The 23,931-nt window shown below is 43.2% G+C and overlaps 1 protein-coding gene across 1 annotated transcript; it reads left to right on the top strand.

The window, feature by feature from the left end:
• Positions 1-816: 816 nt before the first annotated feature.
• On the top strand, positions 817-17,597 carry bmp4 (bone morphogenetic protein 4). Its single transcript, XM_079573214.1, has 4 exons — positions 817-938; positions 6,036-6,158; positions 8,094-8,453; positions 16,445-17,597. Exons 3-4 carry the CDS (start codon positions 8,099-8,101, stop codon positions 17,287-17,289), a joined length of 1,200 nt encoding a protein of 399 aa, XP_079429340.1. The 5' UTR covers positions 817-938; positions 6,036-6,158; positions 8,094-8,098; the 3' UTR covers positions 17,290-17,597.
• Positions 17,598-23,931: the final 6,334 nt, after the last annotated feature.

The following is a 23,931-nucleotide window of genomic DNA, read 5'->3' on the forward strand; positions in this document are numbered from 1 at the left end:
AAAAAAAAAAGGCAATTAGGGACCCGTGATGGCACCGCGTCTATTCAAATGCAGATGCGCGCCATTGACGTCCCACCCCCGCCTGACCTGTCGCCTAGTAGTAGTCACAGCAGAGGGCCAAAACATCGTAGTGGAGGAGTGTGTGTGTTTACAGAGGAGTATTAGTCCTGACATTTTGTGTTGGGGGATAAAAAAAACAAATCCAGTTGGAGTACTGCGTAAATTGCGTGTGCGTTAATGGGCGTTTTGGTTCGAAATGATGAGAAAATCGTAACATTTCAAAAAAAGAAAAAAGAAAGAAAGAACATTAATACGTCTATTTACAAACCCTATACGCATTTCTAGAGCAGTAAAAAAAAAAAAGTCACGAATGTAGTTTCTCAGAATGGCAGAGAGAGTAGTTTTGCGCAGGGGAGGGGGGGGTTATCCAAGGTGTTTGAGTCGAACGAGAGGGAAAGAGAGAGAGAGAGAGAGAGAGAGAGAGAGAGAGAGAGAGAGAGAGAAGGGGGGAGTGGGGGGAGGGCCGTGGAGGCAGGGAGGGCAAAAAAAAGAAAATTGGGCGGACGCATAAAAACTGCAAGGGGCCATAGATGCTGGATCATTTGGAGGAGAAAAAAAAGTCTGCGTGTCAAGCTCTGCGCACCGCTCGCTTCGCTCTCTCCCTTCTATCCCCCCTTTTTTTTTTTCACACACCGGACCGAAATCTCACAAAATCGAAGAATTCCAGACGACGCAGCCCCCCCAAAGCTTAAAGGTTGCCTGATAACGGTGCGCATCCAGCATCTCGCGTTTTGCTCTTCTTCTTTTTGGAAGGAAGGGGTTGTTCTGAATGGCATTGGATTATTGAGAGACTTCGCGATTTTGACCAGCGCCTTGTGAACGAGCGCTTCTACTGCGAATATTCTGCGGATACGGGGACACCTGGACCATTACTGATGGTAAGCTTGATGGTTTCTAATTCTCCTTCTTCTTCTTCTGGAGGCTTCTGTCAGTCTCTCAAAGCGCTTGCAGCGAACACGGCGAGGCTGAATGGAAGTTGGAGCCGCTGCTTGCTTGTGCGCGACAGGGGCTTTTACGCGTGAAGTTTGTCGGTTTTCTTGTTGAAATGCAGTGAGAAACGAACGCGCCCTGAGTCTCCTTTTTTATGCTTATTAAGCATTAAGTTTCCCAAACCACCTCCAACAGCGCGCGCTCATATCTCCCCAAAACAAACACATCGATTAGTTTCAGTAAACTTTGACCGACTTTGGAAAAAAAAAAAAAAAAAACTTCTGGCTCCGACTTTTTTTTGGACACCTGCTACATCTGACGCTTTACGCTTTACGCATTGTCATTATTTATTTATCTCCAAATCCCCCCCACCCCCCCTCCCTCCCCTCTGAAATTTCAATGACATCATGCCGCGGTTTAATCGTTATTTACGCTGAACAAGTCCTGGCCGCGCAGCCGAGGAGCGTGAGAAACGGGTCGATTCAAGTCGTGCGTAAAACAACCACGGGCACGGCGACGCGCTTGGAGTCCGTCAGCGGCTTCGAGGGAAGGATTGCTGTTCGTTCAGGGGTTACGGGGCCAAAGAGGTTGTTTTACGCAGCAGCGGAAGAGAAAAAGGAGCATTTGTGTTACTTTGTGTGCGCGATTGTTGTGTGAGTTTTTCCGCTTTTGCGCGCTGATGTCAGTCCCAGGCGCAGGTTGCTTTCTCTGGAGCTGTAAAGTTTTTTTTTTTTTCTGGAGCTGCAAAAAAAAAAGCAGCTTTTCTCCGGCGTGATCTCACTGACTGCGAATGCGCGGCGGACGCTGCGCCGCTCTGCTCCCCAGTGCGCGCGGATCACAAACAACACACGCGCGCTCCTCCCGAGTCTCCGGACACACGGCTCCTTCTCCCTTTACGAGTGCGTTTTAACTCTCATGCGGCCATGTGCGCCAGACAGCTCTCAGCCGTTGGAGCCCGACCATATGTGCTCAAGTAAAAGGCCCAATCGATCCCATGTTCTGCACCCCCCCTCACTCTATATGGACTGAAGAAACAACAGCACTTTAATGTGTTTCTGTAGCACTCATAATGGGAAGCCTTGTGCATCACAGTTCACCCGTGTGGAGTGAGAGAAATCACAGGCACAAAAAGCTGTTGTTTCATAAGCTGCAAATGAAACACCACAGACATAACCGTGAACGCAGCAACAAGTGCTTCTCTCGATCCACTCAAACTAATTTATCCAACATGTGTGGCTTCAACTATGTGCGGCCCCTGTAAAATCTCATAAATAACCGTCTATAACAAGACTTGCCAATGTTCCCTGCCCACTAAACGATTCAAAGTGCACAGGGATAAAAGCGGGTTGGCGAGGTCCTCCTCCCTCCATCGCTGTCAAATTCCTCCGAAACACATTAAAGGGGGGGGGGCGACTATCTGTGGTCAGTTGAAAGGGCCAAGGACAGACGCGCGCAGACTTCCTGCCTCTTTCTGGTCGGGGTCGGTGGATGCTGATAATTGCCTTTTTTTTCGCCTTACGCTTTGATGTTAAAGTCTTTGGGCTAAAAGTTGTTCCATCTTCCGGAGGTTCGGCTCCTAAAGAAGGCAGCGGGGAGTTTGCTGCGGTAATAGGAGAGCGCTGTCTCGTTCGTATACGCCGACTTCTACTTGCTCTGGCGTGGGCTTGATTTGTTACAGATTCAGCAGGTTGATTTCGTCCGCGAGAGGCGATAAGAACAAGTTTTTTTGGCCGCATGCCCTGGCCGGCTTCCACGGCAGCTTGAACGAAAGGTCACACTAGCTTACCTTGCAATAAGGCGTGCAAGGCTGATACTTAGGCTATCGAATTCCAAAATGCAAAAAACACCGGAGGACCAGCATTTTATTTATTGATGTATCTTCTTTTGAATAGTCAGACATCCTGCTCATTTTCATCTTGAATCTTTCAATCCATTCTTAGAAAATGCACTGGCAAAGAGTTTCATGACACTTCTCAAACTCTTGCATTAGCACATTACATTTACCATGTTACAACTTGGTTACCTCATCAAAAACATACCCGTTGTAGAATTTCACTTCATCAACACCGTTTCTAGCCATCCCCTTTCGCTTTGGTCATTTCTTTTTCTACTGCTGTGTGTACTAGATCTTTTTGCATCACTTTTAAAGCCTGTAGTCCATCACAGAACCGGTTTGGTGTTCAAAGTGTGTTCATCACAGCTCCTTTGACTTGCTAACATTCTCGTGGCTAAAAGTGAAAGCTTGTTTTGCTGTTTTATATAACGTGTCATGCCCACTACAGGCTGCAGAGGGAGCTCAAGGCCAATTCGACTCTATATTTCACATTTGAGAATGCATTCAAACCTCAATTATACAAGATATTACCACTACATTAGTTGTTTTTACATAATCTGCTAAGCTATCTGCTACAAGCTATCATTTGACCTCCCCAAAGGACGTTGTTTTTTTTTTGTCGCGGATGTTAGCATATGTTTAGCATGAAGGATTACTGTCTTTTACAATAGCCTTTCATTGTTGCTTGCTGGTTACAGTTACCGGATTTGTGCGCGGCTAGTGTTTGTTAGCCATAGCCGTCTCGATCCCCGTAATCATGGGAGAGGCCCGTGAACGCTTTACATCGAGCGTTTGTTGTCAAAGAAATGTGTGTACACTCACTCGAACACCCGCCGCCTCCCTGTAATGGAGCCGATCATGTTCGCAAAACCCTCCTCTCGTCCTCTTCTTTGCCCACCGGCGTTCTCACGGATAGCGGCTCTCATCCCCGCTAACCGTCGAAGACGCAGTTAGCGCAGTGGGGCTGACTTGTGTCATGCCTGAAACGCAGAAGGTCAACGGAAGGTCAGGTTGTGTGAGGGAGTTGGCCAATACTAAAAAAACAAAACAAAAAAACGCTTTTACAGTAGGAGCGATAGACAATAGCAGCAAAGCAGGCAGAAATGTTGTTGCTGTTTTTTTGGCTCAGCCCGGTGGTTGTAATGCTGGGTGCTAGCCAGTGGAACAAACTCCAAAACGATGACCAAGGAGTTGCGTCATATGAGCACACACTACACAACGAAACTGCAAGTCCGGAGCTAAAGGTGCAATTGGATTAGGCCGGTATACTGCGGCATTCACAAATTTTGAGGGTGGGATTACAAAAAAGGTCTGTCATCCAAGAGAAAACAACTAGGCCTACTCACAGACTTTCTTTCATCCAATCAGCATGGCTACATTGACCGACTTGTGGACACAAAGATTCATAAAGTTACAGTCTATATTATTGATGATAGACTAGAATAATACCGCTAAGTATTCTGGAAAAGTGGGTACAAACCATATCAATAAACGACAGAATTTTTTTTTAAATGCAAAATGCTGGAGTTATTTTTCACATAATAAGCATTTAGACACTAGATGTCTCAATAGTGGCCTGACAGCTGACAAGGGCAATTCCACAGCTCTTTTCTCTACTTTTTTCTATTATATTTTTTAGCTAATGTTACTTTACTGACAATGTTAGCTTGTTTCCCACAAAATGGTGGATTTCTCTGGCAATGTGCAATTTATAGCATGAGTGTATTGATGTTGGTCTGTATGTGCAACAGGTGATTTCACTTGCTAACATGACCCACATTTCTTTCGCCACCACGACTCTAGACAACCCAGCACAGACGACGACTTGAGCGTAATGCTTTAATGGTCACAATTTTCCCATGACAACAACACAATAGACGAATTTTTTCTGTGCACAGACGAGTCTATAAAAAAACTAGACCACTCGTCAACGTCACTGCAACCTGTGTGATCTCTCAAGAGGGCTTAGGGTTGGTTACGAGGAGTAGCATGGCATCACCTTAACACTAAACAGCTGTACATGCAACAAGTGTCACTTCATCAATCACAATCACCTGCACTACTACTGTAAACATATGTCATCTATTTCTTTGCACTATCAACTTTGACATTATCTGGCTTCCTTTTTAAAGTTTTTATTCATTGTGCATAAGATACCTTTGTTGTAATATTAATGATGCATTTGCCTCCATCACACCCCTCCTGTTTGCACATTTACTTTGATTGCACATCACGTGGATTCCTCCATTGTGAGATCAACAGTGTTACCTTACATCTTGTTGTAGTAGGCTGTACAACTAGCATTTCCAATTAAATCAAATGTATGGTGTATACATTGGATTTAATTGGAAATGCTAATAGTGTTTTATTTAATGCCACCTATCCTCGTCAAGCCTACCACTTGGGTTGCACAATATTTTCGCATTTGTCCATATCGCAAGAAGCCACAATTTATGTAAAGCGTCTTTGCGTGTCTAAAAAAAAGCGCTATTTAAGTTCGATGTATTATTAAAACCACTGAGGTCTTTCATCTAATAGAGATTTACGGGTATTTGGCAACAAAGCTTAAATCAAAGACTCAGGTGCACTTAAACATGCTAAAGTTTAGTTAATTTAGCCGTGCTTTGGTTCTGATATATACTTTATTTTTAAGTCTTGCTTTGACAAGATGTGCTGAAAAGATAAATTGCCTATGGTTTGTTTAAATTTGCTGTGTTGAAAGATTTTGTTTCGTTTTTTCATATTGTGCAGCCCTTCCTATGTATAATTAAAAACTAGCTAGGTTGGCTATTTATCTATTAGCATGACAATTGGATTTATTGTCTCTGTAGGCAAATGTTTTCTTTGTCGGCTAATTTTTTCAGACAACAACAGCCTAGCCTACAAGGAAAAGTGTGGATGCTAGTGGTGATTTGTTGCTAGTAGCATCAAGCTAGTTTTTGCATTTATTTGGCCATACTCGTAGGCTCCTGACCGGGTTGAAAGCAGAGAGGCGTTGGAGGTCTGCGGCCCGTGTTGTGCCACATACCTCCTTACATTCCAGCAACAGTAAATAGCTAGCTTAAGCCAGGAGCCAAAATGATAAGGCTTTAAAGAGGCACTCCTCCTACACCCTCTGCGGCGCTATGCTATGCTCTCCCGTGCTAGCCTCCATGCTAACGCTAACCACTGTTTTTTTCTGTGTGCGTGTGTTTTTTTTCTCTCTCTATAGGAACAGGGTCACTCCGCCGTTCCCCAGCAGCCGCCTAGCACCACCTAACATTTCCTGGAAGAACGTGTCCATAGCCCGCTCCCAACAAACATGGACAGTTTTCCCATGCTTTATTTTCTGTCGGTAAGTGAACGCACCGTGGCCTTTGAGAATTCCACAGGTGACGAAGTGGGTTTGCACCGACCCAGGGATCATACATGCAAAGAAATGCATTTGCTCTGAAACAGAAAGTAGTATTTGTGCTAGCTAGTCGTTGCAGAAGAGTGAAATGATGATGTATTTGGGGGTGGAGCAACTTTGTGGTACAAAAAGGGAATAGGAAGTATGTGTGTGTGCAAAAACATGAATCCACGCCAATTTATTGACTATTTTTGGGTCTTTCGGTAGTTTTATCTAGATCAAACTTTGCCCCGACTTGTATCTCATTTTGAAGAGGGGGAGGGATTAGGATTAGGTTAAACCCCCCCAAAAAAATGTCTGTTTCCCCTGGAGGATGTGGCTGTAGGTAACTATAAGTTTATCTGATTCTTAAGTGTCTATTGTATAGTAAACAACTTTAGGTACACCGTGGGAGCCTGCAGTTAGGGCGAGGCTACTGGTGGTATTATTCAAATCCCTAATTGCGGGCCATTGTTATTTTTGCTTTAAAGACGCCAACAGACTTAAAAGTTTGCACTTTAACCAGTAACTTGCTCGTTCCGACCTCTCCATCTCCACTCTCCAGACCATTCTCACTTAAAGTGCATATGACAGGTTTGAACGCTTTTGAAAATATGGCTTTTTTAGATTGGTTGACATCTGTTGTAAGTAATAATTATCATATTTTTATTTCAGTGAAGCAGCAATTTAATTACAAAATGCTGGGAAGAAATTTTTATTTGAATTGCGTTTGCCTCTATCTATGTCACTTCCTGTCGGTGTCCAATAAGGAAGTGAAACTATAAACATCACAAAAATGGTCAAAGTAAAGAAAGCTGGGTCAAAATTTTAGCAAAATGTAATTGTGCTAACTATGTTTTAGCAACAAAAAAAGTCTATTGTGTCATAATGCACTTTAAGGGGAGACACTACAGGCAAAACTCATTTGTTTTCAGTTTTCAGGTTTTGGGCCAAATTGGTCTCTGAACATATAAGCTTTCACCCGGAAACAGAAAATATGCCTAATCTTCACAATAACATGTTTAAATATTGCGCTGATTCAATGTTCCCCCATAGACTTATATGGGAGAATGCAATTTCAAGGGCCTTTTTCTCAAAACACATTTTTCTGTCATTGTGGCGACACTATGTCCACGTCAGTCGGACCTAAAGACTTCACAAGACTAACAATATTTGGAAGTTTTTTTTCAGAGAGATTTTTTATTATCTAATCCCTAAGCCCCATTTATTGAGTTTTGAATGTCAAAAAATGAGGCGAAAATTATTATTTTTATTTTAAAACTAAACAAGAAATCCTAAATCCCCTCTGAAAAAGTCTTGGTAACTCATTTAATATACAATAAAATGAAACCATAAATTTGAATGTAGCTCTATCCATTATTCAGATTTCGTCGCCGAAAATATGGGAAATTTGGGGCATTTTTAGGCAAACACCTTGTTCTTATATGAAAAGATAAAATGACAGAAAACTTGCAATGTATTTTTTTCTCACATTTATGCCAGTGATCGACAGCACAAGTTTCAAAATGATATCTGTAAATATACATTTTTTCCCTACTCACCTGCAGTGTCTCCCCTTAACTAAAGTTTATGTGGCTGGTTGAGACTGAGATGGCATGAAGAAAACAAAAATATGCAACAGGCTCAACGTGGCAATCCAGAATAAAGTGAGGTTGAACTAAAGGGCACGCACACGTAGCTTTTTTTTTTTTTTTTTTTAAGAAGGCAGTACAAATATTTAAATTCCAAGGAAGTGCGTGGGCTTAACAACTCTGGATCTTCCAAACACCACTGTGGCACAATCCCAATCTAAAACGGGTCTAGAAATTGCCGAAAAACAAACCTGAACGCTGCCCAGTCGCCTTACGATGCTAATAACCGTTTGCCTTCTCCCTAGAGACATCATGATTCCTGGTAATCGAATGCTGATGGTCATTTTAATATGCCAAGTCCTGCTGGGAGAGAGCAACCATGCTAGTCTGATACCTGAGGAAGGGAAGAAGAAGGTTCCGGGCGTGCGCGCTGGAGGGGACCCTCAGAGCCATGACCTGCTGCGGGACTTCGAGGCCACGCTGCTGCAAATGTTCGGCCTGCGCAGGCGCCCCCGCCCCAGCCGAGCGCTCGCCACCGTGCCCCAGTACATGCTGGACCTGTACAGGCTGCAGTCCGGAGAGGCCGAGGAGGAGGAGGACGCCGCCTTCCAGTACCCGGAGAGGTCCGCCAGCCGGGCCAACACTGTGAGGGGCTTCCACCATGAGGGTAAGCGGCGCGGTGACAAACATACTACCACCACAGAGAACCACAGCCCTAGTTTGTTTCTATTCGGTGGTAGAAATGTGATTCTGTATGTTGCATGTCCTTATGGTGTACAAAAATATGGATAGGTTTCAATCAAATTACATTTTCCTATTATGGCCGTCATTAGGTAGAAACAATTTGAACATTTAAGGCGAGACACTGCAGGTGAATAGGGAAAACATTTAAATTTACAGATATCCATTTGAAACTGTTGCTGTCGATCACTGACATAAATGTGAGAAAAAAAATACATTGCAAGTTTTCTGTCATTTTATCTTTTCATATAAGAACAAGGTGTTTTATGCCTAAAAAATGCCAAATGCCAAAAATTTCCCATCTTTTCGGCGACGAAATCTGAATAATGGATAGAGCTACATTCAAATTTATGGTTTCATTTTATTGAAAAATTAGTTACCAAGACTTTTTCAGAGGGAATTTTGGATTTCTTGTTTAGTTTAAAAAAAAAATCTGTTTTTTAGTGGAACCATGTCAACCTGAAAACTGAAAAAATTGAGTTTTTTTTATTTAATTGATCATATTTCCAAGCTTTTGCACGCATGTATCTAGATAGGACATGGCCGTAGTACTGCATTGGAACAAACGGCAATTCTGGCGGCCGTCCGGTGACTGGCCCTTCTAACCCAGTGCAATGCAATCAAATGGGAAACCCCACATGCCATGACTCTTTGATATTTGTGACTGAACTTATGTCATATCTGGCAAGAACATAACATTTTTGCAGTTTTTCAAATGTTATTTCAGTTTTATAGGAGGCACAAACTCCAGCTCCATTAGCTTCAAGTCATTCACTTCTGTTTATATCAAATATAACATTTGTTTCCTACTTTAAAGGAGCAGGCCACTGTTTTTCCATACTGAGATATGTTCTTACCTGAGCTCAGACGAGTTGATGCGTACCTGTCTGTTCTTTGTGCCCGTGGAAGAGCTCGGTCGCTCCTAACTTCACCCCGTTTGGAGCTATAGGAATATACTGGGAGAGGCCAAATGCTAACAACATCTTTGGTCGTTTTGCGTGACTGAGGGCACGCACAAAGACCAGACAGGTACGCATCAACTCGTCTAAGCTCAGGTAAGAACATATCTCAGTATGTAAAAAACAGTGGCCTGCTCCTTTAAAACAGTATTTCTGTACTTTTTTATACGACATGATGGGACAGTGATGCAGTGAATGCTAACCACTGAACCATGGGAATGAATGGAGAAAACAACGCTAATATGGCTAAACAACACGACTAAAAAAGCAAACCTGATCCTGACTGAGATACGTGGACATAGAAGTAATAAACCGATCACAAACAATGAGTGTTTCTCACATTCTGCCGTTGAATCAATGAAAGTGCTGCTCCTGGTTTTGCATTGGTCGCTATTATAGGGGTTGTTAGGCTCGCTGGCCAGTCACAAGATGGCCGCCACGTTTGCCTCATGTGTTTTATTCAACATCTTTGCTTTAAACCCACGGAAATTGATAGTATCCAAATGTTCTCAAACGAGTACCACTGTCGCCTTGTTTTGGTCCCAAATATTGCAATACTCTTACCGTAGTATTCAAGACAGCTATCGCATATCGCCATTTTTCTCTCACGTCGTGCAGCCCTTTTCACAATCACCATCATCAAAAATAAAAACCTTGTCAAGTTCTTATCTGATGAAGTTTTCCATTTTCACGTTTTGGGCCAGTTTGCTCCCCTCCCCAGATGACCAGCAGCGTCCCGCCTTCATGACCGGGCCGAAAGGCAGTGGCTTATTTTGTCTAAGTGTTTAAACCCGTCCGTTGTCAACACTTGTGTCACTCCCGGACTTTTTTTTTTTTTTTTTTCCTTTTTTTTCCGGTGCAAACTGCCTCATTCAGTTGCATCACAAGCCTCTGTTTTCATAAACTCGCTCTCTCCCCCTCCGGCTTCTCCCCTCCGTGACCAGCCCAGCGGTCCGTCATGTACCGCATGTGGAAAAACGATCCCCCCGGCGTCTTTTGCGTTTTGGGTGAGGACTGCTAAACGCATTTCCTACATCCCCTTGAAACACGACTGTAAAAGCCCGCCCCGCCCTGCTCCTCGCTGCTCCTCGCCATAACCAGTCTGAAGGATGTGGTCACCGAATAAGAGAGAGACGACGAGGAGGAGGAGGGGGTTTTTTTTAGGTGGGGAGAGAGAAATGTGCTGGACAAGCTCTCGAGAGTCCGACAAAAGCGCGTGTCGGGTTTAGCAGCTGGAGACTAAAAGACATACCTCTGTAGATTATGGCCTGAAATTCGGACCCCACCCAAGGAGGGCCCTTGTGTGTCTGTAAGGGCCGAGGCCGAGGCTCTTTCTTGTGTGTTTATACGGCAGCTCATTTCCAAGAGCTCTCCTCAAACGTTACAATTATCTTTAATTCTACTCCGCGCTCCGTCTAAATAAAACACCGCCTTCCAACAATGTGGGACCGGCGCTCTCTCTCTCTCTCTCTCTCTCATGGGACAGGGAAGAAAAAAAAACAAAACACACAGGCAAAGTCTCAAGGGAATTGCAGAATCGAGAGTTGTTGTTGTTGTTTTTGTTTTGTTTGTTTTGCTTCAGGCGCAGCGTCCGAAGTGCGTTCACAAGGAAAGCTCCAGATGCGCGTGGATTTTCTTGTGTTATTTGACCGAAATTCCAACTTTGGGACAAGCAGGGAAAAGCAAAAGGGCGCAGGCTGAGCATGTCCCAAGGGGGAGGAGTGAGCGAAGGAGGGATGAGTCAGCCTTAATGGGTTCAGTCACATACAACAAGTGGTAGCACATGCCGGTTTGAACCAGTATCGGGGCACGAGCCGTTCCGCAAAGTCACGTCAGGTTAAAATAGTGTAATTACGTGGATGTGACGAGATGTAATTACCGTGATGTCATGCGCTTTCCAGCACGTCTGTCAGTTAATTCACAAAATTCTGTCAAAGCAGATTCCGTCCTCCTCGAGATAGACTGAAAATCATCAGTCTCGGAGTAAAAAAAAACAAATCGTGTTTACCATTTGGCTTCAGACTCTTACCGTAACTGCAAAAGCGGGCAGAGCAGACAAAATATTTAGTCAAATACGAGCAACTTTGCTTCCAAATGAGTTTTCTCTAGGGCGAGTCAAAATGAGTCATCCAAATAAGTAAGAGTGGTGGTGAAAGTACTGCACAAGTGTTGATCGACTGCGTTAACCGCTTAACCACCACCTGAACCAAGCACATTTTCTTCAGCCTGGCTTTACCCAAATCTAAATAGCAACAAAAGGGCAATGTGACGAAAACGCAATTTAAAAAAAAGTGATGAAAAAGAGAGAAAAACGCTACAGAAGAGCAACAAAAAAACAACATTTCAATGAGTTTTGTAGGACTTAGCTGGCGATAAGCTTTTAGATTTGGGTAAAGCTGAACTGGAGAAAATGCACTTGGTTAAGGCGGGGGATAAGAGGTTAAAGAGTGATTTATTGAGCCGGAATGACAATTTCTCAAAGGAATAGGCCACTGTTTTTCCATACTGAGATATGTTCTTACCTGAGCTTGGTCGCTTCTAGCTTCAACCCGTTTGGAGCCATAGGAATATGCTAAGAGAGGCCAAATTCTAACAACATCTTTAGTCTTTTTTGCATGACTGAGGGCACACAGTTCTTCTATACTGTGATATGTTCTTACCTGAGCTTAGACGAGTTGATACGTACCTGTCTGGTCTTTGTGCCCGTGGAAGAGCGTGGTCGCTTCCAACTTCACCCCCGTTTGGAGCCATAGGAATACATGGGAGAGGCCAAATGCTAACGCTTGTTTTGTGTGACTGAGGGCATGCGTGAAGACCAGACAGGTACCTATCAACTCGTCTAAGCTCAGGTAAGGACATATCTCAGTATGGAAAAACGGTGGCCTGTTCCTTTAACTATAAACATTGATCAAACTTAGCCAGAAACACAGAGAACTTTAGTGGTGTTTTTGGGAGTCTATTCTTTACTTGATTTTTGTTCAAACTTTCTCATGAAAAGTCAAAATCATGTACTGTGTCTACTTTGGAATACAGGACTCAGGTCGATCGGGCCGCTACTTTTCCCCCTCCCTTCTGCTTGAGTGGAATAATTTGAAAGTTACTTGAAAGCAAATGTTTCGTCTGCCCGGCCCGCCGCTGGTCAGGACCGGTCTGGGCCACTAACTTTGCGCAAACACGGGGAGGATGAGTGCCTTTACGTGATGCAATGTGTTTCCGCGGCAGTCTCCCGGCGCTTACCCTCCGCCTCCGCCGCTCAGCTATGTTAATGACACGCTGCGAAGCCTTTTAAGTACGAGTGCTCGCTTTCATCTTCGCCCCATTGTGCGCCAGTGTGATCCAGCTGACTGATTTATCCCAAACACAGGCCTTAACGCGCGGCCCCGGTGACATATGGAACAGCCACGTCGCTCGCTTTATCATTAAGAAAACATTATCGTAGCCCCGTGTTGTTCATTCATTTCACCGCCCTTTTCGGGGGATTAGGCGGGCGTGGAAACGGATAAGTGTGCGGGCTTCTCCAAATTTGACCCGTTTTGCTTATGAACTGGCCATTGCACAGACTACGCACGACTTTTACAGATTTTTTAAGTGTTCTTTACTTCACTTATGTCACATTTCTCTCCTTGGAATATTGAACCTTTCTGCTTCCTGCGTCAGGAAGGTTAGAAAAGTGGGACCCCCTCGCAAAATAGCCTGTTTGACCTTCCACTTACTGCCAGATCCAGGTCAAAATCATCTAAATGAAATGCATTGCAGAAGCAGAAACCATGAAATTATTGTAATGTTGAAGTGGAGTGTGGTGCATTTTAATGAATTTATTTGAAGGACAATGTGCAGTTGCATTAGGCTGCACCAGAACTGTGCTAATTTCCATCTGTCGTCCTTAGCAAGGCACATGCAACATACACAATTAAAATTACATTACAAAATCTAGCACAATATACAAATACAAAGTGCGAATAACAAATAAGTGTGCAATATCGTCAATACGACTCTGAGTCCTACATGAAGAAGTATTACCGATGGTACTACAGTTTGAAAACCACTGGCTTACAACAAAAAACAGATCAACTCTGAACCTACATTCAAACCAGGTAATGAATAGGGGGGAAGAAATTAAAACTAATTATGCTTAGGCCGTATGAGCATGAAAAGTCTTAAACATACCAAGTGCATTAAAACAAGATCAGACATAAATAAGTAAGTAAATTCACAGTAACAAGAAAACGTAAACGTATCCTGAAATGCCCAGTTAAATCATTCCATCCCTGTGTTTCACTTGATGTCAAATTATTAGCAATAGCAAAATTAGCTGTAGAAAAAACAATTCAGAATAGTGTTATATTTACTGAATGGTCAAAACACGTCCCATGGCTATTTTTTTTTTTTGCCATATGTATTTAATTTAATTTAATAATTTAATAAATTGAGCCTCTAAACAGAACAAGCTACGCTAAAGGACTTCCCTCATTTTTATTGTTCAAGGTGTTCAGTAGGGTTCGGGAATGTGATGTCATATCGCTAAGCATCATGGGATTAGCAGCAGTTATAAACTAATGGAGATTTTAAAAGTTACAATACTGAAGTTATTGTTCACTTCACTCAAAATGCATGCTAGCATCTGCAAAGATGGCGGCTCTCCGTGGTAGCTGGATTTACCCGAACTCTGTATCATGACAGTAGCTCTTGGGTGTGCTAATCTCAGCTGAAAATACTTTTATTGCAAAGTGTTATGCCTGAAATGCTAATGAATGATTAGCAACTGAGATTAGCTAACAGATAAAGCACTATGAGGTTTGTAGCAACGCTAAAGCCTGGAAATCTCTGGAAAATTGTGTAGCAGTACAAATTTTTAGGGTATTCGAAGCATTAATGTCGTGGATTTTTTTTTACACATTTTGTCTATACAGTCCGTACAAAGCCTTCAGTGTTAGCACATACGGCGTGAAATGCTAGCGACTGATAAGAGACTGAGATTAGTTTACAGATAATTACTTCAAAATGTTTTGGAGCAACTCTAAAGCCTGGAAGTGTCTGAAAACGTAGTAGTTGTCCGTTTTTAGGATATATCCTGCTCATGAAGTCCATGTAAAACCATCTGTGTTTGCTAGTAAGCGTGCCCTGAAAAGCTAATGAGCGATGAGCAACTGAGATTACTGATAAAGCGTTAAAAATAAAGGTTTTGTAGCTACTCTAAAGCCCATTTGTGTCTGAAAACTTATTAGTTGTCCTTTTTTTATTACATATCCTGCCCGTGAAGTCTATGTAAAGCCGTCTATGTGTTTGCTAGTAAGTGCGACGTGACAAGCTAATAATTAGCAACTGAGATTAGCTTGCAGATAAAGCGCTAAAAATAAAGGTTTTGTAGCTACTCTAAAGCCTGGTAGTGTTTGAAAACGTAGTAGTTAGTATTTTTTACGGTGTTCTATGCATTTATGTCTTGGATTTTTTAGCACATTCTGTCCATTAAGTCCGTGTGAAGCCGTAAGTGTTTGCTAGCAAGCCGAACAATAAATGTAAAAAATAAAAAAAAATAACAGACACCATGTGCACACTTTCCCCAAATTTTTAAGTCAACTTCAGAGCCCCGACCCCCTCCCTCTTCCGCGGACATTGCACCATCTGACTCCTTAATGGTTATGCCCGATGAAAATGATAAATGCCTTAAGTGAGCGGAGAGCGCGGAGCCAATCAGGAACACAGCAGGTTTTGATAATAAGAAGCACCTGGTGGAGATTAGGGGCTGGGTGTGAAATAACAGGCCGGACCGAGCAGGAAAAGAGTAGACACAACATTCCTTTCCCCCCAACAATGGTGATCTTGGCAGAAATGTGCGGTGCGAGCGCGGAGCAGGGCTGTTTTTACTGTAGCTTTGGTACGTTAATCACCACCCTCCTCCGCGCAAACGCATGTCTGTGCACAGGGCTGCTCCGGACGGCGGCGGGAGAGCGAGAGAGGGGCGGCCAGGGGGCGTGGGGCTGATAGGGGAACGGACGAGTGATGGATATGAGGACTGGAGATGGGGATGTAGTCCTACCATACTCAATTTACTACACAGTCTCCGTTAAAAGAATAGTTTATTTGTCGTACTACCAACAGTAGTGGGCGACTGTAGTGCCAGTGCAGCGTTGGGGGACCCACTGAGCTAAGGTTGTTCTTGTTGTTACCTGGTGGGAGTTGTTTTTGCCTATTGTGCATGTTCTGGGTTGATAATATGCAAACTCCACACAGAAAGGCCCCATATGATCCGGATATCAAACATGGGACCTTTGTGCTGTGAGGTGAGAGCGCAGGCCACTGTACCGACAACCTTTATTTATCCAAGAAACTTCCATTCAAATTCAGACCTTTTTTCCCAGTACAGTTCTGGTCACAAGCGTTCATTATGTGTTTGTCGTTCACTACCCAGTCCCTGTATATTTGTGAGCCTCTATAGCCATAACGACCCTACAGGCAGACTGACTGAAATTTGGCTGCCAACGCCCTTTCATTCGTCAAACACACAGGCAAATGGGTGAACAGTATTGCCCAAGGAAACAGCCACACAAACCCAAGTGTCTGTATCAGGGATACCAAAGATGCGGCCTGTGGGCCACACCCGGCCTCACAGAGTTTTAATTAGGGCCCCCGAGGCTATTCTCAATTTATACATTGTATTTTCCAACCAATAGACACCATTCCATAGTGGTTCTATAACTTAAAGGCCCATCACCCCCTGCAGTGTCCCCTCCTAAATCTGTACGCACTCATGCTCCTGTTTTATTCATAATGAGAATAAGAAAACACAGTGTCCTTATATTATTTGTCTTATACTTTTACAATGTTTTAAAATCAATATTTTGATGTTTACCATATACTGTACTTGATCCTCAATGCAAAATGATTTTGGCATCACTGGTCAGCATCAGTAAATGTATAATGTATAAAAACCCTCCTAACATCTCCTTTGTCCACACAGAGCACATGGAGAAGGTCGAGGGCGTCTCGGAACGAGAAGCGACGCCCCTGCGCTTCCTGTTCAACCTGAGCAGCATCCCCGAGGACGAGCTGCTGACCTCTGCCGAGCTCCGGCTGTACCGGCGGCAGATCCAGGACGCGCTGTCAGAGGAGCCTGGCCTTCACCGAATCAACGTGCTGGAGGTCATCAAGCCCCCGCGGCCGGGCCAGGCACTCATCACCCAGCTGCTGGACACCCGCCTGGTCCGCCACAACGCCTCGCAGTGGGAGAGCTTCGACGTGAGCCCGGCCGTGCTGCGCTGGACCCGCCAACGCCACCCCAACTACGGGCTGGCGGTGGAGGTCACGCACCTCAACCAGACGCCACGCCACCAGGGGAAGCACGTACGCGTCAGCCGCTCCCTCCACCAAGAGCCCGGGGAGGACTGGGAGCAGCTCCGCCCCCTGCTGGTCACCTTCGGGCACGACGGCAAGGGCCACCCGCTCACCAGGCGAGCCAAGCGCAGCCCGAAGCAGAGGGGGCGCAAGCGTAACCGCAACTGCCGGCGGCACGCGCTCTACGTGGACTTTAGCGACGTGGGCTGGAATGACTGGATCGTAGCCCCGCCCGGCTACCAGGCCTATTACTGCCACGGGGAGTGTCCCTTCCCGCTGGCCGACCACCTGAACTCCACCAACCACGCCATCGTGCAAACGCTGGTCAACTCGGTCAACAACAACATCCCCAAGGCGTGCTGCGTGCCCACGGAGCTGAGCGCCATCTCCATGCTCTACCTGGACGAGCACGACAAGGTGGTGCTAAAGAACTACCAGGAGATGGTGGTGGAGGGCTGCGGCTGCCGCTAGGACCGGGCACTGAGGCCACGGAACTTTGTAGAACCCGCAGGACAATGGAACCTTCTAGGACCCGCAGGACTATGGAACTTTCTAGGACCCGCAGGACTATGGAACTTTCTAGAACCCACACGACACTCCGCCCTTCCTCCCTCTCCCCGCCCCAAGAAAAAAAAAAAAACACTCACTCGCTCGGACCTTTATTTATAACATTTATGTTGAGGTGTATGTTTGTCTCACTTTTGTTTGTTTCTTTTGACAATATGATCATATATTTTGACAAAATATATATATTTATATCTACATATTAAAAAAATAAATTGAGTTCTTATTTTAAACATAAATGCTGTACAACTTGTCATAATGTACATTAGATTGTATAAGTTTTTTATGGAGAAAATAGTAAAAACCTACTAAAAAGTGTAATTCTGGTAATATTTATTGGTTTACAACAAGATTTTTGGAAGTTTTAAAGTTAACAGGTATTCGCAGACAATATATCACCAAATGATGGGTATCGCAATAGTGAAATATTGCAGTACTATCGTTATCAGATACACAAGTTCAAGGGAAAAGCTGAATATTTAGAACTATGACCATGTTTACAATGAGCATCTGCAAACTCTTGGGCCCTGAACCAAAAGTGCTTTCAGTTAAGTCATGTCCTGGAGATTTTTGTTTTTTGTTGAATTTCCAAATGGTTCCCGAATAGGATTTTTCACATTTACAATTTTTACAAATACATTTTCTGTAGTTTGACCTGCAGAGCACACTTTCAAGATCTTCCGTCCAGTTTATGACTATTTGGCGTGGATTCAGATAAAAGTTCAAGTTCATATAAACCATAGACTGTGGAGTAATTTTGTGCATGTTTCGAATTTCAAGTCTTTTCGGGGGGAACACTGAAGTCTTTTTTAGGGTCAGAGTGGTCTCTCGCATAAACCTCCGTCTGGACAAAACAGAAATAACCTGCTTCTTTCTTACAAATTCATATTAGTAATAGTAACTTAGAAATCTGTGTTCTGGTGCCAAAATGTCCTGCATCTACAAACACACCAAACCACCCAGTTTTCAATTTCAAATTTGGATCAGATTTTTCAGTGCAACGAAACCCGGGAATTTCAAACCTCGCTCTATCGATTTGATCATACAAGTTTGGTCCCTTTTACTCAAAAAAATGCCTCATTTCTACTTGAAAGTACTACACTGCAAAAAGTAATCTTGAAATAAGTGAAATTATCTCGAAATAAGTCATTTTGTCCTTAATTTGAGAGTCTTACTTTCAAGAGCTTCCTGTTTGAACCCCAGTTTGGCATTATCCAAATCTAAAAGCTTAAAAAGACCCCCAAAAAAGCATCAAAATATCGACAAAAACGAGGATGAAAACGCAACAAATAGTGACAAAAATGTGACGTCAGAACGTGACGAAAATGCAACTCAAACAAAAAAAAACATGCTGGAAAAGCAGAAAAAAAATGACAAAAATGTAACGGAAACCACGACGAAAGCAATGAACAAGCAACAACCAAATAAAAGAAAAGAAAAAAAGACACAAAAACACTTCAAACATTTGCTTTAAAAAAGTGACTAAAATGCGGCAAAGTAACAACAAAAATGACCACTTTTGTAAGTCTTGGCTTTCAAATGAGGTGTTACACTGTTGCCGTCCTATTGACAAGCTTTTAGATTTGGATAAAGCCAAACTGGAGAAAATGCGTTCTGTTCAGGTGGGGGTTAAGAGGTTAAACTACAACCGTTTTATTTCAAGTAAATTAAGATTTTTTTTTTTCAGTGTCGAGCGCAGTGCGTAAATATCTTGCCCCATGGAAACAGTTCTTGAAAGTAGACTCTAAAATCAAAATTAAAATTAAAGACAGTTTTACTTATTTGAAGAAGAAGATGGAACTTATTTGAAGATGACTTTTTTGCAGTGTGAAAGCAAACCTGTTTCTGTGTCACATTTCTGGCCGTGATTTACCGGAAAAGTTTATATCTCCGAAGCTAAATCTTTTCTCCTACTTACCTGAAGTGTCTTGCCTTTCTGTCTGCGCTACGCTAACTTTTCTCCTTTTGTCAGGACCTGTTAGCGTCGCCGCGGCTGTTAGGGATCCCTCAGGGCGCCATTGTTGGCCCATTTCACTTTTACGTCAATTAGTCCGTCCTGGAGGTGCTTTAGACACTCGCTAATTCACGGCTCTTGCGCCTGGGTCGTGGGGGGGGGGGGGGGGGGCTCCGTATCCTGCTGTGGCGGGGGGTGTCTCTATATGACCCCCCCCTCCCCGCACTCCTCCCGCTTTGGTCTTGTCTACGTTCCTCACAGGAATCAAAGCTTAGAGACGCCGTGTCTCCTTGTCCCTTTGTCTCACGCCGGCGCTGCAAAGACGCCTGTCTCCAACCTGCACCCCCCCCGCCCCCGTGCCTCCCCCCGCCGCCACAATGGGCTCTGACTCCACTTATTTACAAGCTGCCGGCCCGGGCTCACATCATATGATAATGTTTGGAGAGGGAAGGGTGGCAGGAGAACGCAGTTACAAAATAAGGTAAAATTGTGGAGGAAAAAAAATGGGGAGGGAAATAGGGAAAATATTAGTAATAATAATTGAGCAAAAATGAGGGGGGAAAAATAGGAAAATGAGAAAAAATTGGAGCAAATAAGAAAAAAATATTGTTGTAAAATTGGGGAAAATGGGGCAAACATTGGCCTAAAAAGATTAGAAAAAATGGCGGAAAAAATTGATGGGAAAAATAAAACATTTATTTGATCTGATCACTTCCTTTAACCTGTTAACCTCCACTTTAACGGAGCGTTTTTTCTCCAGCTTGGCTTTACCCAAATTCAAACCGCCTACAGCCCAGTGTAGCGCCTCATTTGAAAGCTAAGAACTTCCTGTCCATTTTTTTTTTCTTTTGTTGGTGCAATTTTTTTATTTTTATGGGCTCTTTTTCATTACGTTTTTTGTTTCGTTTTTATCACTTTTTTGTCACGTTTTTGTCACTTTTTTTGTTGCATTTTCATCTTCATTTACGTCTCGTTTTCGTTGCTATTTTGACGCACTTTTCAGGAAGCTTTTAGATTTGGGTAATGCCTGTATGGATAATAACTGGAGAAAATGTGTGCGGTTAAAGGAACAGGCCAAAGTTTTTCCATTCTGAGATATGTTCTTAAAGGAGCTTAGATGAGTTGATGGGTACCTGTCTGGTCTTTGTGCGTGCCCTCAGTCACTCAAAATGACCAAAGTTGTTGTTAGCATTTAGCCTCTCCCAGTATATTCCTATAGCTCCAAACGGGGTAAAGTTAGAAGCTGCCACGCTCTTCCACGGTTCCTGCTTTAATCATACATGATGTGAAAGTTTGCATTTTTATATTTTTATTTTGGTTCTTCCGCTGATTGTTGCCTCTTACCCCCTGCCTTAACCGAGCGCATTTTCTCCAGTTCAGCTTTACCCAAATCTAAAAGCTTCTCGGCTGGAGCTTACAGAGTAATGGCCAGTGTTGGGCAAGTTACTTAAAAAATGCAATATATTCTATATTAAGGCTGAAACGATTAATCGATTAATCGGCGACTAATCGATTATTGAAAGAGTCGACAACTATTTTAGTAATCGATTAATCGGTTTCTGGTTCACACAGACTAAAGTGGAGCAAAAATGACATAAAAAATTTAGCAATTTTGATGAAAACCTACTTCAATTTTATATTAAGGGTCTGTAGTGTTTTGTACAATGTAAATTTCATGAATAGTTCCTTCAAAAAACATTTCCCTTTAGTTTACTCCATCAACACATCCTCAAACAGCACCACTTAAGCTATAATGTGATAAAAAAAATGGAAAAAATAACATTTTCCACACCATTCACAGCCAAGCGATTACTCGTAAAAATATTCGACAGATTAATCGACTACAAAATAATCGTTAGTTACAGCCATATTCTATATTAGTGATTACAGCTGTAAAAATGTAGTATGTTTGTATTACATATTACCGTTGGAAAATGTAGCTGAGTTACACTACTTACACTACCAAGTTACTTATGAGTTACTTTTGGCAAAATTTTAACTGAAAATAGTAATAATCCCACCGAGCAATGCAGTCAAAGCTTTCCTTTCCTCGTGTTTTGTTTTGACGACGTTAACTACAGACCGCAGATCTTACACACCAGAGTCCAGCTTGATTCAGCATGCTGCATTTTTTCATTCATACATTTTAGTGCACTTGTAACTCGAGTTGCCTGAATTGTATTGACTAATATATTTGCGTATTTTGTTTAAAGCGGTACTAAGTAACTCTTGCCCCTAGAGGCCACAAGCGCCGCTGCAGGTGTCGTAGCATGTTGCGATTTTTCACTCAAACTTGGCTGTGAATACTGTTTGAGTGGCGCTAGCCCGCAGTTAGCATTGCCCGTTAGCCTGTTAGCTTCTTCTTCGTGATTCTATTAGTGTGTATTGGTGGCTCCGGTCCGGTGGCAGTCAAGTTGCAAACATGGTTTTCTGGCCAGAGACACCGGGGGGAGATGAAAGACCCCCCCAATCATCCCATCAACACTTGTATTACCCCCACAGGGACTACGGGAAGGATTTATTAAGGTAAACACGTTACTTAGCACTGCTTTAAGTATTATGTAGTATTCCATAGCTACTTTTGTAATATGTTACCCCCAACAATGATAACGGCCCATTTGAAAGCTAAGACCTACAAAACTGATCGTGACCTTTTTTGTTGCGTTGTCGCCATGTTTGTGTCACATTTTTGTCGTGTCAATCCTACACATACTTTCATAAGGTCTTAGCTTTTAAATGGGGCATTGCTCTGGTCGATTGGCTGCAAACAAAACACGTGACAAAGAAGAAACAAAATAGCAACGAAAAATACATGTCAAGTAAAAATACAACAAAAATGAGACAGAAACATGACGTGAAAGCAACACACCGACAAAACAAAGGGGGGAACGGGGAGGGTAGAGATGGAAGAATTTGATTTGGAGGTGACTGAGGGCTGTCAGCGTGGGAGAGGAGGGGTCTGCGGCTTGGAAGTGCAGATAGCATCAGTCACTTATGGTAATGCTGTTTGTTCATCAGGTCACTGTGCTGGACGTTTGATCACAATTCAGCATTTTGAGAGGATTTCCAGGGCGTGTAAACTCCAACACTTTTACCCGAGCGTTATGATTTAATAATGAATTTTCAAGTCAGACACTGCAGATAAAAATAGGAAAAAATGATAAAAAGATGACACTCTTTTACTACTGATGTAAATAAGACATTTTGAATCAGGGCTGGACTGGCCGAAAAAATCGGCCTGGGACTTTTGGGTCAAGACCGGCCCCCCAAAAAAAACAGTCAAATTCAATGCGATAGTCGAGGTGATGAGCAAAACAATAAGCCCTTTGCTTGAACTAAAACAGTAAAAGCTACGAATCGAGGACAATAGTTGCTGTTGTTTCTGCTGAATTCAAGCTAACACCTCATAGCACTCAACACTTTAATCTTGTCTTTATAACTTGAAGGAACTTTTGTAAAATGACTTAACAATCTTAAAATGTGCGTTCCGTTAATGAAGTTCCTCTCGCGACTGCAACACAAATAAACTTCTCAAAACCAACCAAATGATCAAACTGTAGATGAAGATGAAATGGTCAAACTCACCACGGAGTTATGGAGGTGTGGAGTGAGAATAGAAATCCCAAAAAGGCCAAACATTGTAAATCCTTTCGATGGAAACTAGAAGATTTCCAAACTGCACTGACGACGAGGAGGGCAAGACGGAGTCACCTGACAACTCCCAGCATGCACTTCTTTGCAAACATTTGTCTAAAATGTATAAAAAAAATAGAGGTCTAAGGTTCTGTGGATCCTGGAGGGAGTTACAATAAACTATTTCCTCTTATATTTGCAATGTGAGGGGCATGAGTGTTATGTCCCAGAGGCCCATTGCTCATTATACCAGATTATTTGGAAACCATAACTCAAGAAAGCGCCACCAGAAGGGTATAAAAGGCGTCACAACCCTCTATTGGAGGAGTTGTGTAATTGCATCTATGTAATGATAGAGATTCTAATGGCTTCTCTCTCTAATTGTGTGGTGTCAGGTTAAACGGGCCTCGATCTGACTGGCCCAACCGGCCCAAAAGTACCCACCGGGAAAACTTTCCCTATTCCCCCGATGGCCTGTCCAGCCCTGGTATGAATGTTTCCACAGAGTTTTTCTCTGCCATCCACTCTCATCCACTGGGGGCGCTAGACTTGACTCCTCAGCTGCAGGTCCAGTGTTTGAATATTTGCCCTGTAAACACACGTAGGACGTGGTACGTGGCCCGTGTCACCTCCATGTAGAACTAGGTTAGCATTCAGGCTTTAACCAAACCTTTTATTCACCAGGTTCTGCCCTGCAAGAGCTCGATTCCCAAAATAGACAAACCACCAAAGATCTTTAATAAAACTCGAGATTGGAAATGATGCTCCTTGACGTGGCAAACGCGGCGGCCATCTTGGCTGGCAGGGCCTCCATAGCAACCAGTGCAAAACCAGGACCAACATTTTCATTGATTCAGTGGCAGAATGTGAGACACACTCATTGTTTGTATTGTTTTATTACTTCTAAGTCTCGGTATCTCAGTCAGGTTCAGGTTATTTCTGTTTTAGTCGTGTTGTTAAGC

The sequence above is a fragment of the Gobius niger genome (genome assembly GCF_951799975.1).
Source record: "Gobius niger genome assembly, chromosome: 16".
Lineage (NCBI taxonomy): Eukaryota > Metazoa > Chordata > Actinopteri > Gobiiformes > Gobiidae > Gobius > Gobius niger.

What these genes read in the sequence shown, in the direction of transcription:
- bmp4 (XM_079573214.1), top strand. Translation starts at nt 8,099, where the DNA reads ATGATTCCTGGTAATCGAATGCTGATGGTCATTTTAATATGCCAAGTC. An exon ending in GAGGGGCTTCCACCATGAGG is followed by an intron (nt 8,454 to 16,444) that starts GTAAGCGGCGCG and finishes TTGTCCACACAG; the next exon opens with AGCACATGGAGAAGGTCGAG.